Here is a 13,824-nt window from a genome sequence, read left to right as displayed (position 1 = left end):
GGTATTCCTGCCTGTCGTAAGAGGCGACTAAAAGGAGTCTCAAACGTTTCGGCCTTATGTGATGGTCCCCTGTCGGGTTTGACCTCCATATCTCAAAATTTTTCCGAAGAGTGAGCCAATTTGGGAAGAGCGCCTTACTTGGTGCATTGTGTCCATCTTGCGTTGAGAACTTTCGCCATCTTATTCGTCGTTGCATTGCAGTCCTGCCCGCTCTCCATCGTTTGGGCATGGATACGCTCCTTCGTGCACTTTCTGCCAAGCAATGTGCAGGGTCATTTTCTGCACTGACGGCGACCATGGACCACATGTCACCTAACATCCAGCACGGTAACCAGTCCGTTGTGGTGGGGCCGCCATGTACCCTGTTGGTTGTTGTCCCCTGACAACACAGGGATCGCTCTACTGATGCCTGCGCCGTTAACTCCCCACATATGCCAAGGAGTAGATGCCCATCTCCCTGGGGCATCGGGACTCCCGGCAATGGCCATCCTGCCAGGTGGCTTTTGCTGTGGCTGGGTGGCGCCCGTGGGGAGGGCCCTTGGTCGGAGTAGGTGGCATCAGGGTGGATGACACGCAATGAAGTGTGGCACATCTTCTCTTGCTGGTGGCCAGCCACCAGCAGTCTCTAAGCGTTCGAAGGCCTATTTTAAAGGTAACGTTTATGACCCCAAATCGTTCCCCCTCCCTCGCCACACCATGGGAGGAATGAAAGGCATTGAATGAATGCGATACGTATTCGCCCAGGTATCTTGTCTGTACCAGAGCTGATGGGGAATCCTTTATATCCGTGAAGCCTCAGTTCTTTGTAGAGCATTTAGAGGACAAGTTTGGGGAGGTGGAGGGCTTGTCCAAGATGCGGTCCGGATCGGTGTTGATAAAAACGGCATCCTCCGCCCAGTCGTGGGCCTTGCTCGCTTGTAATAAGCTGGGAGATGTCTCCGTAACACCCCATAAAAGTCTGAATATGGTCCAGGGCATTATCTTCCACAGGGATCTCCTTTTACAGTCCGATGATGAGCTGCGCGCCAACTTGGAGCGACAAGGTGTCCATTTCGTCTGGCGCGTCCACCGGGGTCCGAGGGATCATCAAGTTGCCACCGGTGCCTTCATCTTGGCCTTCGAGGGTGACATGCTACCTGAGAAGGTCAAGGTGATGGTGTACCGTTGTGAGCCATATATCCCTCCCCCGATGCGGTGCTTCAAGTGTTGGAAGTTCGGCCATATGTCTTCACACTGTGCTTCCGACCTCATATGTCGCGATTGCGGTCGACCGTCCCATCCTGATCATCCCTGTGCCCTGCCTCCAATCTGTCTGAACTGTGGTGAGCACCATCCGCCTTGCTTGCCGGACTGTCCGATTCTACAGAAGGAGTGGAAAATTATGGAAATCAAGACCCTTGACTGACTGACGTACACTGAGGCGAAGCGGAAATATGATCGGCTTCATCCAGTGCATATGACATCTTCTTATGCCGCAACTGTCACTCCTGCTACAGTTCCATCAGCTCCAGTCAGCTCTGAGTCGAAGGCCCACACCTGCCCCCTTGATGGTGGGGGGCACTAAACTCCTCCTGCTCCATCTACTTCAGGAGCAACACCCCCCCAACCATCGGGGACATCAGTTCCCCCTTCCCAGCCGGAGAAGCGTAAGTCTTCTTCGGCTCCTCTCGCCAGGAAGGGGTCCCTTGGGGACCTCCCTTCGCAAGTTCCGATCGGTACAAAAGTAGACAGCCGCAAGTGGCTCAACCAACCACCGGTCCCTGGTCGTAGGGCCTCACGGTCGTCGTCTGTCCCTGAGACTGACCCAGTGAAGCCCTCCCAGCCTGAACCACCGAAGGCACAGTGAGAGAAACAGAAGAAGAAGAAGTCCCCAAGGCTAACGACATTGCGGTGGCACCCATCCCACCGCTTCCTACAAGCTCTACGTCTGAGGACGACGTGGAGATTCTGGCGTCCGCTGAGGACCTCGATCTCGCCGGTCCCTCAGACGCCATGGATAGCGCTAGCACCAGTGCTCAATTGGAGGCAGCAGGTGACCCAGCGGCGTAATCTGCCTTCCCCGTCCCGTCATGCCTTTCCCAGCCATGGACAACACCATCCTCCAGTGGAACTGCAGCGGTTTCTTCCACCATCTAGCTGAGCTCCGCCAACTTATCAGCCTTCACCCTTTCTTCTGCATTGATCTTCAGGAAACTTGGTTTCCAGCAATGCGAACCCCCACCCTCCGTGGCTATCCGGGTTATTATCAGAACCGGGCAGCTTATGAAAGGGTGTCTGGTGGCGTCTGCCTCTATGTCCTTCACACCCTGCACAGCGAATCTGTCCATCTCCAAACACCTTTAGAGGCTGTCGCTGTTAGGGTGTGGACGCCACAGGCTGTTACCGTCTGCAGTCTTTACCTTCCACCGGATGGTGATGTCTCGCAGCATGTCCTGGCTGCGCTGATAGCCCAATTGCCGCCACCTTTCTTGCTACTGGGCGACTTCAACGCCCATAACCCTCTGTGGGGTGGGTCAGTGGCAACAGGTCGAGGTGCCACCGTTGAGCATTTATTGTCGCAGCTCGATCTCTAGATTTTAAATGATGGTGCCTTCACACACTTCAGTGTGGCGCATGGCACATACTCCGCCATTGACCTTTCGATCTGTAGCCCTAGCCTCTTACTGTCTGTCCAATGGAGTGTGCATGATGACCTGTGTTGTAGTGACCACTTTCCGATCTTTCTGTCACTACCACAGCGTCACTCTTCTGGGCGCCCTAGCAGATGGGCTATGAATAAGGCTGACTGGGACTTGTTCTCCTCCACTGCCGCTATTGAGCCTTTCTCTAATGATTACATTGATGCGGTGGTTCAATCGGTCACCACCGGCATCGTTACTGCCGCCGAATCTGCCATTCCCCGTTCCTCTAGGTCCCCTCGGCGGCGGACTGTGCCTTGGTGGTCGCCTGAGATCGCTGCAGCGATTAAAATTCGCCGGCGGGCGCTCCAGCATCACAAGCGACATCCCTGCACTGAACACCTCATCACCTTCAAACGGCTGCATGCGCGGGCCCGCCGTCTTATCCGCCAAAGCAAGCAGGAGTGCTGGGAGCGGTATGTGTCCACCATTGGCCTCCATGTCTCTCCATCACAGGTCTGGGCCAAGATCAGACGCTTCTATGGCTGTCGGACCCCTGTCAGCGTCCCTGCGCTCTCACTGAATGGAGCAGTTTGTACAGACTCCGACGAAATTGCCAACAGCTTGGCAGAGCATTTTGCTCTTAGTTCCGCTTCTTCCAATTACCCACTGGCCTTCCGCTCCATTAAAGAGCGGATGGAACGTCGGAGCCTTTCTTTTCGCACCCACCATTCTGAATCCTACAATGCTCCATTCAGTAAGTGGGAATTTCACAGTGCCCTTGCCGCTTGCCCTGATACCGCTCCTGGGCCAGATCGCATCCACTGTCAGATGCTGAAACGCCTTTCAGTGGACTGCAAGCGTCGCCTTCTCGACCTTTACAACCATCTCTGGGTCGAGGGTGAGTTTCCGTCGCAGTGGTGGGAAAGCGTTGTCATCTCCGTTTTGAAACCAGGCAAGAGCCCTTTGGAGGTGGACAGCTACCGCCCCATTAGCCTCACCAACGTTCTTTGCAAGCTTCTCGAACGTATGGTGAGCCGGCGCTTGAATTGGGTACTGGAGTCTCGGGGCCTTCTGGCTCAGTCTCAGGATGGGTTCCGTAGAGGCCGCTCCGCCACCGGCAATCTGGTGAGCCTGGAGTCGGCCATCCGTACTGCCTTTGCCCGCCGTCAGCACCTGGTCGCTGCCTTTTTCGACATGCGGAAGGCGTACGATACGACATGGCGTCAATACATCCTTTCTGCGCTTCATGGATGGGGTCTTCGGGGTCCTCTGCCAATTTTATGCGCAATTTTCTGTCGTATTGTACCTTCCGTGTGCAAGTCGCGGCCTCATATAGTTCCTCCCACGTCCAGGAGAACGATGTGCCACAGGGTTCTGTTTTAAGTGTCTGCCTGTTTTTAATAGCCATTAACGGGCTCGCTGTGGCCGTGGGAAATTCTGTCTCTGCTTCCCTGTATGCTGACGACTTCTGCCTTTACTATAGCTCTACTGGCATTGCAGCTGTTGAACGTCAGCTACAGGACGCTATCCGCAAGGCGCAGTCTTGGGCTGGTAAAGCCCCAAGCGCGGAGAGAAGCTCTCGGATGCGGACCGCGATCGTATAACCAGCCCTGGGCCTGCGTTCTGGAAGATGGACGTGTGACTGTGGGACATGGTTTTCAGTTTTCGGCTGCCAAGACCCGCGTTATGCATTTCTGCCGGCGCCGAACAGTCCTCCTGAGCCGCGGATTTATCTTGCCGATGAACTTCTTGCTGTGGTGGAGACACACAGGTTTTTGGGTGTAGTTTTTGATGCCCGGCTGACTTGGTTGCCTCACATTCGGCAGCTTAAACAGGCGTGTTGGCGGCATCTAAATGCTCTGAGATGCTTGAGCCACACCCGCTGGTGCTCTGACCGATCTACCCTGTTACGGCTCTACCAGGCGTTAATCCAGTCTCGTCTGGATTATGGGAGCCTGGCTTATGGCTTAGCATCCCCATCTGCGTTGCGGGTGCTGGACCCAATCCTCCATAGTGGGATACATCTTGCCACTGGTGCTTTCCGGACCAGCCCAGTGGACAGCATACTTGTGGAGGCGGGTGTCCCTCCACTGCGATTACGCTGCCAACGTTTCCCGGGTTCTTAAGCTGCCCATGTTTTCAGCTTGCACAGGCATCCTAGCTATCGGCTACTATTCCCACAGTCGCACGTCCATCTTCCAGAACGCAGGCCCAGGGCTGGTTATACGATCGCGGTCCGCATCCGAGAGCTTCTCTCCAGGCTTGGGGCTTTACCTCTTCTGCCTCCTTTCCGGGCACCTCTGCATACACCCCCGTGGTGTGTGCCTCGCCCTCCCCTTCAGCTGGAATTGGCACAGGGCCCGAAGGACTCAGTCCCTCCGGAGGCTTTCCGCCGCCGCTTTCTTTCCATCCTCGCAACGTATCATGGCTCTGGCATTGTTTACACTGACGGTTCGATGGTTGCTGGTCGTGTCGGTTATGCGCCAACTCTAGGGGACCATTCCGAACAACGTTCCCTGCCGGCTCGCTGCAGCGTTTACACTGCTGAGCTGGTCGCCATCTTTCGTGCCCTAGAGTATCTCCACTCCTGCTCAGGTGAGTCCTTCGTTATCTGTAGCGATTCCCTGAGCGGTTTATGAGCTCTCGACCAGTGTTTTCCTCGTTCCCGTCTGGTGATGGCTATCCAGGAGTCCCTGCATACTCTTACCTGTTGCGGCTGCTCTGTGGTCTTCGTGTGGACCCCAGGCCATGTTGGGATACCCGGCAATGAGAATGTTGACCGCCTTGTGAAAGAGGCCACCAGTACACCATCTCTGGACATTGGCGTCCCGGAGACAGATTTGCGAGCGTTCCTATGCAGCAAAATTCTAGACCTTTGGGACACTGAATGGCGTGTCCTGCCTTCACGGAACAAACTTCGGGCCATCAAGGAGTCTACCGGTGTGTGGCGCTCCTCCTTGTGGATCTCTCGCAAGGAGTTTGTTGTCCTATGCCGGCTGCGCATTGGGCACACATGGATGACGCACAGCCACCTATTGCGACGTGAGGGCCCACCTTTATGTCGCTGCGGCTCCGTTTTGACAGTGGTCCACATTTTATTGGACTGTCCACTTTTAGCTGTGCTCAGGCAGTCATTCGCACTGCCTGACTCGCTCCCTGCCCTTTTAACAGATGACTCTGCTATGGCTGACTTAGTTTTACGTTTTATTCAGGCAGGGGGTTTTTATCATTTAATCTGAGTGTTTCTGTTTTATTTTATTGTTTTGTGTTGATTCTGGCCGTTGGCCTACGATTTTAAACAGATTTTTTAATGTGTTTCTAAGTGGTTGGCTTTTCCTTTTTTAATTCTATGGTCGGCCAACCACCATCACACACTGTGTGATTTTAGTTCGTTTTGTCTTGTCTTTGTCTCAGTTTCTCTTGTTCTGTCTCGTCTGTGATCTATTCTGTTAATCGTTTTTATTCTCTGTGGGTGTTCTTAGTTTTTGGAACAAGGGACCGATGACCGTAGCAGTCTGGTCCCTTTAATCCCACAAACCAACCCAACTTCCTCCATCCCTCCAGCCAAACAACACCTGAGTCTTCCTTTAATTAGAAAGGATCAAATAAGTCCACCAAAGACAAATGGTCTTCCCCTTCACCAATTTGAAGATCCTCTCCTACGGTGTCGCCAAATGTTACCTAAGCCCGACTGGCCTCCATGTCACCGGTACGCACCACCAACCGTTTTACGGTGTTGGTCTCCAAAGACCGACCACATGAGCAAGCTGATGCTGCTGTGGACCTCATGGAGCAGGATCCTCCTGCTTCTGTGCCCTGTAGTAGCAACTCGTCACAGGCTGTCACTCTGCCACCGCCGAGATGACACCCCACGTCTCTTCCTCATGACTCTCCTCCATTGGAACGTTTGTGGCCTTTGATCCCACAAAGAGGATTTACGGCTGCTTTTGGCATCACAGAGTCCCCTTGTACTCTGCCTTCAGGAAACGAAATTGTGCCCTCACGGCTTCCGGCACACTGCTCAGTATTTACAGCTGAGCTCTTCACTCTGTATCAGGCCACGGAGAACATCTGGCGACACAGCCTTTTCCATTGTGTCCTCTGCTCAGACTCACTTATGTGTACATCGTCCATCCCTTAGTGCAGTGGGCCCAGGAAAACGGTCACTTGCTCACTCTTGGTGGAGCCAGTGTGATGTTTCTGTGGGTTCCTGGTCATGTCAGTCAGCCAGGAAATGAGGCTGCTGCTCAGGCTGCAGTCGTTGTACCTCAGCCCATGAGTGCTTGAATTCCCTCTGATGATCTGTGTGTTGCTGTCTGTCTGGTGTCCCTTTCGCATCTTCAGTGGTCCTCCCTTCACGGGAATAAGCTCTGGCTTATTGAGCCTCTCCCAGCGGCTTGGACAACCCCCTCTTGGCCCTCCCACCAGTGGGAGGTAATTTTAACTAGGCTGCGTATTGGGCACTGCCTTTTTAGCCATCGTCATTTGCTAAGTGGGACTACCCCACCACTTAGTGCACATTGTGCCAAAGTTTTAACTAACCTCCACTTCCTGGTGGAATGCCCCTTTTTTAACCGTTAACGTTGCCACTTGGGTTTGCTGTCTGTTATCAGCTGTTTTAGCAAGTGATGTGCTGGCTGCCGACCGCACTTTACTTTTTATCCACCAAAACAATATGGCGAAGGCCATTTAATTTTTAGTTTTGGACTTCTGTTTGTGTATGGTGTCTTTTTTAGCTCTTTTTTTCCACATGCCTGATTTTAGGTGTGTCCTGTTATCTCCATTGGGACTGACACATAGTCGTTTTTGAACTCCTCTCTGTCTTTGGGTTCTGTAGTTTTGACTTGGGTGTGTATGACCCCAGTTGTTTTTGTGAAGCAAAGCAAAGCAAAGCAAAACAAAACAAATATACATTCTCAGACGTAAGGATCCCCCTCACTGCCAGTATAGAGCTCACCTGATGTGGCCCACTTATTCGTAGAGTACCCTAATTTGGGCGCTTTGCGGTGGCGTCTCAATCTTCCTGACACTCTCTCTCTGGTACTAGCAGAGGATGCCAACTCAGCTGACCTGGTCTTGAATTTTGCCTCTGAAGGTGTTTCCTGTTCATTCCTGTAAGGTAGGGGTTTTTGGGCTTCATTGACCACCTGAGGGGCTGGTGGGGCACCCCTTTCCACCCCGCCACGTCTGTCTCTGCCCGCCCCCCCCCCCCCCCCCCCCCCCCACCTCCCTCCTTTGGTGGCACATGGTGAGTGGCCCAGCCTGGCCTCTACCCTTTCCACCTTTTTAGTAACTTTCATTTCTTGGTTATAATGCCTTATCTTCACTGATTTTTTACCTATTTGTGCTTCCTTTTTTATGGGCTTTTATCTCCGTTTTTATTGTGTTAGTTACACGTAGGCTTTCCAGGATTCGCATTTGCCTCCTTCCATTGAGGACTACTACTGGTATTCTACTTAATTGATGAAGAGACTGATGACCTCACAGTTTAGTCCCTTTCACTCCAAACCAACCAGCATCACCTGTTTGTCACTTCTGAAATGTGTCTCCCATTGATTCTTTGCGAGTGCACTGAACAGGTCTGGTGAATGAGGTGGCTGTATTGTACATTCAAATTTATTTTCCTGAGTAGTCTTTACTGTCTTATGGACTGTTTGCGATTGGGCAGTGTCATGCTGTAGCAAGCAAGACTCCTGAAGTGGGAAGCCTTTGTCATTTACTGCTGATTGCAAGGTGAAGTTGTTTTTTCAGCATGTCTGAATATGAAGTACTGGTTATTGTTACTGCTCTATCCACGTAATGCTCACCAATTACTCCATTTGCATCCCAGAATAGAATGACCATGACTTTTTCCAGCATACAGTTGAATGCAGATTTTTTGACAATGAGGCTTGGCACCATTCCTTGCTTGATTTTTTTCATTACTGGTTGGTGATAGTGGACCCAAGTCTTATTGCTAGTAACAATTTTTTGCATCATCTTCGAGGAAATGATCGAAAAGTTCTTCACTGGCATCAAGATGATGATCTTTCAGTTTGGCAGTCAGCTTATGTGGCATCCATCTTGATGATAGTGCATTGAGGTGCAGTACATTGTGAACAATGTTCTGTTCTGAACCAGTACTAACCTTCAAACTTGAATGGCTATTTCCTTCATACTTACGTATATGTCCTCTTTTGCAAGCTCCTCTGCTAATGCAATGTTCTCGTCCATCACTATGCGGTGAGCATGCCCTAATCTTGGAACATCCTCCACAGAAGTTATTACTTTTAAACTTTCTACTCCATTTGCACACTTGCTCCAATGACAAGCACGAAGCACCGTACTGCACTCTCATTCTGCGATGAATTGATGTGACATTTTCACTACACAAAAATGCAACAGAGATTGCTGCTCAGTTGTGGTGTATGATGACAGTGGGGTAGCTACCTTATGGATGCTGCTGCCTTGTCCTGCATTGTAGAATCACTCTGCCACCTGTCTGTCACTTTCTGAACCTCAAGAAGCATTGCTGCCGTCTACCAACTCATCGCACAATTTCTCGAAATTTTATTGAACTTGGATTTTCATTTGAATCACTCTTGTGTTGTACTTGTAATGTATGATTCCATATCAAAAGTGATGTATGCATTTAGAAATAGGAGCTATAGAATTCCACATATTTTGCAGAACCCAATGAGTGTGCCAATACCACCACCACCACCTCCGCATATAACATCACGATTCCCAGAAGAAGATTCTGAAGCCCTATCTGCAATGCTGTTGTCCTGGTATATGAGTGGTTTTCATACAGGTAATAGTAAAAAGTATAAATATATCGTCAGTTAAGCATTACAAGGAAAGATTTCTTAACTACTTTATCTTAACTTCATAAGTAGTGTTCTTTTGATGCAATGTGTCTCAATGTACCACAATTACAGATGTATCATGATACAATGTCTCCCTGTGTATAGGCAGATAGGTGTATAAGTATGACACTTAATTTCCCTTCCTCAAAGCATTTTGCTGAGGATAAGCAGAAAGTATCAAAACTTAACATCAAAATAAAAAGATAACGGAATTGAATATGTTCCTACTGGAGAAATCTAGACGTTAGAATCTTAGAGTAGATGGTCAAGAACATTCACTTCTAGTGTGCAACTTCACTCGGGATAACCGCTACAACATTGTTCTTGCTCTTGAAATAAAAAGCTGTAATAATTTCAGGGTGCACTTAAGAATCGTTCCATATTAGCTTGTTTAACAACAAAACCCTGACAGCACATAGTGATTAGGGTGGTCATAGAAACATTAGAGGAGCTATATATCCGGCTGAGAATAAAAACAAAGTAATGATATTATTTGGTTTCAGTAATTTGTGAGAACATTTCGTATGGAGAAAGTGGTCTGGCTAAAAGTACATTAAAATGGATTAAAAATACTCTTGACAGCAATAAGTGTTTTATTGTGGTAGAGACTGTTTTTAATTAATTTTTAAATTATTTGGTTTGCTTACAGTTTACCTAATGGTGATTTGTGCTGACTAGTTTGTAGGTCTTAATCCTTTGACTGCTGCAGATGCCATGTTGATTACAAAGTTATCATTGCCTAATCTGGATACCTGTCTTGTATGCCTTGCATTTGGGCCATCACAATCAGCGTGTCTCAGCCAGTACTGAATGTTTCCATGGTACTGGCAGTGATGACTTGTTCCTGGATTTTTTTTTCACTGCCAAAACAGAATAGATTCTGTGGGTGCAAAAAGTTCATGCAGAGAATTATTATCTTTGATGTGTGTCGATAAGTTATTTATCACACGGGAAAACTCGGAGTTGTCAGAATTGCTTTTTGAGTATGAATTATGTCTTCTAACAATTTTATGTGAGTGTAGTGACCCATGACAAAAGTTACCCACCATACATTCATTTCAGTTAGTTATTCCTTGTTCCTTTTGTGAAATCTAGTTATGACAACTTATGTTCTGTGTGAAATACTTAATGAAAATTTTAAAAACTGTTAATAATTACATAAATGTGCAAGAATTGTACATCATGTGCTACTTTTGACAAATGCATATTATACTGTTTAAGTTGTGTGCTAAATTTAGGGTGTTTTTGTAATGCAAAGCACTCTATTACATCATTCAGTGACAAAGATGTAATGATAATCTGTGATGTCATGGTAACACATGGACATTCATTGTGAGCCACAGAATTAATTTTATCACTCCATTTCTGTTAAATAAATATGCGATCTATCTGGTAGTTTCCTGTATATGTTCGTTAGGCTATAACAAAGACATTGTATAGTTTGGAAGGTGACAACATACATTTCTACTATGTAAATAGTGTGAATGTGGCACAGCTTTTATCATAACTTTTGGATTACTACTTCTCTACATCTAAAAGATGTGCATAGAGAATAGATGTCCGTCTCTGAGTGACCTGATTGAGCTGCCTTCCTGTCATGAATAATTCAAGAACACCGACAATGATCCTTAAGTTTTCTGTGCCTTCATATAACACGAAATACTTGCTGTAGAATCCAAAATGCTCAGCCTTTCTTGATAGTTACACATTTGTAAACAACCTTAAAGACCAAACAGTTGTTAGGTGAGTACTAATATGTTGTATACACAGACTAAATTGTTCCTAGATTGCAAAAAAGTGAGGAATTTAATTACTTTTTCATAATCAAAAAACAACTTACGATGATCAGTGTAAGATCATACCTGACAGTTTGCAGTGCCATTGCCAACTTTCAGCTGCATGCCACTAATGGTGAAACAAAAGCCATCCATAGAGCTGTGTCAACACTGAGGCGTTGCCGTAGGGATACTTGCAAAATCATGTTATGTGACTGGTTGAGGTAGGTGCACAAAGCTGCACCTCGCTGGAACTGTCGTTAATCTTCTTACACCAACTCAGCTGTGCAGGAAAGTAAGGATTTTTATTTGGTGCACTGTTACTGTGTTAGTTTTGTGGGATACAGAAATAACACCCCGGGACCTGAGATAGATTCAGGTTTCACTGTCCTGCATACTGAATTTTCTGTAATGTGAAAATATGAAATAATGTAGAAGAGTACAAATTTTTTTGCACAACTCACTTTTATTAAACTTTTGGTATTGTTTTGCAGAATATTCACTAATATGTGCATACACAGAGGCATCTACCTTCATTTTAGTATAAATTCCAACTGATAATATTGATAGCTTTCATCTGTGTCCTCCTTTGTATTGAATTACAGCTGAAGCTGGGGTGGCAGCAAAAATATGGGTGCTAAAGTGATATGCTAACCAAGTGCAAACATAAGAAAAGCAAACAACAAAAATGCTGCTATGCAAACCTGCAAGTGTGTTGCACAAGCATTTGTCATTGGGTGTCTGTTTTTTAAATTATTGTTCATATTTTTCAGGATACTATCAAGGCCTGAGAGACGCTAAGAAGGGTAGACATAAGCTAAGCCACCTTCGGATGCATTCAAGGAAGAAATGAAACAAAGGGACTTATATTTTTATACCATAAGGAGCCATGGACATACAGAAATTACTGTTTTGAACAATCTTTTGCAATGTTCTGCCAGAACTCATCTGAAGAGATACATATACTTTTTTACATTAATTGTAAAGGACCTCAATTTGTAACATGACTTCCTTCAGAGATTACATCTTTCCATTTTTGTATGACACTGTGATATTGTAAAAGAACTGTTTATCATTTCTCACTTTAAACTGGAATGTGATAATAAAATGTTGGTAATTTATATATAAATATAAAAAGTTTCTTCATGACTTTATTTTTTCTTTCCTTGGCACTAGCTTTGTTTTAACTACGCAGATCCAAAATCTTCCTGCCACTTCTGGTACTTGGAAACAAGGTGAGATGCTGAAGGTCTTGTTTTTGTCAAAGCATGCATAACGTCATCTGTTGAAATAACTTTGGCCTTCAGCTTACATAAATTTGTACCTGCAAAATAGAGAATGAAGAAACATAATTATTTGTTTATAATCACAGAAGATTACTTACATTTTGGATTTGTGGTAAATAAGTCTGTATGGACAAAATCATTATTAGTACTAATACGATAGAACACCACCAGGTGTTAATGAGCAATGCTGTTAGGGAGACCAAAACCTGGATGAAACCACTCATTTTGTGCGAGTGTAAGCTTCTGCAGCCATTGTCCTCTTCAGTAAAACTTTCCAGATACCTAGCTGCACTGTTGTTTCCTATGAAATGCATTAAACTGTCACATACCTGAAAGTGTTGTTGAGCCATTCATTGTGACTAACAGCTTGATACTTATCGTAATATAAAGTACTGGACAAAACTTGCAGATTTATTGACAGATCACATGATCTCTCACGGATTATCATATCCATCATATTTTACTAGTGGTCCAGTTGGAATACATGAAATATACAGCATGAGCAAGACCTTGCCTATTGTAGTACCTTCTGAACCAGACAAAATTGGAGCTTGGCTGGCACACAGAAACAATGGCGAATCTTATTTAGAAATCTGAATGTTCCTTTTCATTTCTTTCCTATTTGCAGTTAGAGGAAAAATATTACGATTGCTCCCTGACTAAATTTATAAATCCCAGGATTCAGTCTTCATATTGGCCCAATTACTTTTTCTGTCATGTACTGCATTTGCCACGTTCTGCAATGATTTGTATATGTGAAAATACTGAGTTGCTTTGTAGCTGAATTCACATTAAACTGCAGATTCCACTAATAACTGATGATGTAAGTCAGTTCAGGAGCTACAGCCTTTAAGACCAAGACAGCCTTACTCTCTATTAGATTGAACAGATAGTTGGAGGAAGGCAAAGCCAGTCCAAACTATGAATCAGGAGTGATAAGCAAAAAAACAAAGTAATTAACAGAAAATTGAATCTGGCCCCATCTCGTATAAAAAGTAATAAATTGCATGTGAAATAAATGTTTCGAGAAGCAAGTTCTCATCCTCTGGCTAAGTACATGAGAATTTTCACAACTGCTAGACAAGGAAACGTCAGACTAAACAGTTTGTGCCTTGGATTATAATTGGTCCTCTTTGTGCCCCATCAGTTTCATAGAATCCATATACCTGTTTCTTTCTATAAAGCATCTTTTCCCACGAGCCAACGCAGCATTATGTTGTCATGGGTTCCATAACGTGCTTAAGGGAAGTCCATGTGGACCAGCCTCTCAACAGACCTGTGGTCTGAGTTGGCA

General features: G+C 46.4%; 2 protein-coding genes across 5 annotated transcripts in view; one reads left to right on the top strand and one right to left on the bottom strand.

Moving 5' to 3' along the window:
• Positions 1–12,357, top strand: part of LOC124621988 (survival motor neuron protein) — a 147,975-nt gene extending 135,618 nt beyond the window's left edge. The window contains exons 7-8 of one of the 3 annotated variants that reach the window (XM_047147528.1): positions 9,291–9,414; positions 12,018–12,357. In XM_047147528.1, coding sequence (XP_047003484.1) covers positions 9,291–9,414; positions 12,018–12,097 — 204 coding nt within the window. In that variant the 3' untranslated portion in view covers positions 12,098–12,357. The remainder of the gene's footprint in view (positions 1–9,290; positions 9,415–12,017) is intronic. The other 2 variants (XM_047147530.1, XM_047147529.1) reach the window with 2 other exon arrangements.
• Positions 11,704–13,824, bottom strand: part of LOC124621986 (katanin p60 ATPase-containing subunit A-like 2) — a 193,512-nt gene continuing 191,391 nt past the window's right edge. For both annotated transcript variants that reach the window (XM_047147527.1, XM_047147526.1), the window contains exon 10: positions 11,704–12,568. In XM_047147527.1, coding sequence (XP_047003483.1) covers positions 12,432–12,568 — 137 coding nt within the window. In that variant the 3' untranslated portion in view covers positions 11,704–12,431. The remainder of the gene's footprint in view (positions 12,569–13,824) is intronic.

This window comes from Schistocerca americana, chromosome 7 (genome assembly GCF_021461395.2).
Source record: "Schistocerca americana isolate TAMUIC-IGC-003095 chromosome 7, iqSchAmer2.1, whole genome shotgun sequence".
Lineage (NCBI taxonomy): Eukaryota > Metazoa > Arthropoda > Insecta > Orthoptera > Acrididae > Schistocerca > Schistocerca americana.
The sequence above is the reverse complement of the archived record's forward strand: the minus strand, read 5'-3'. Positions and strand labels throughout refer to the sequence as shown.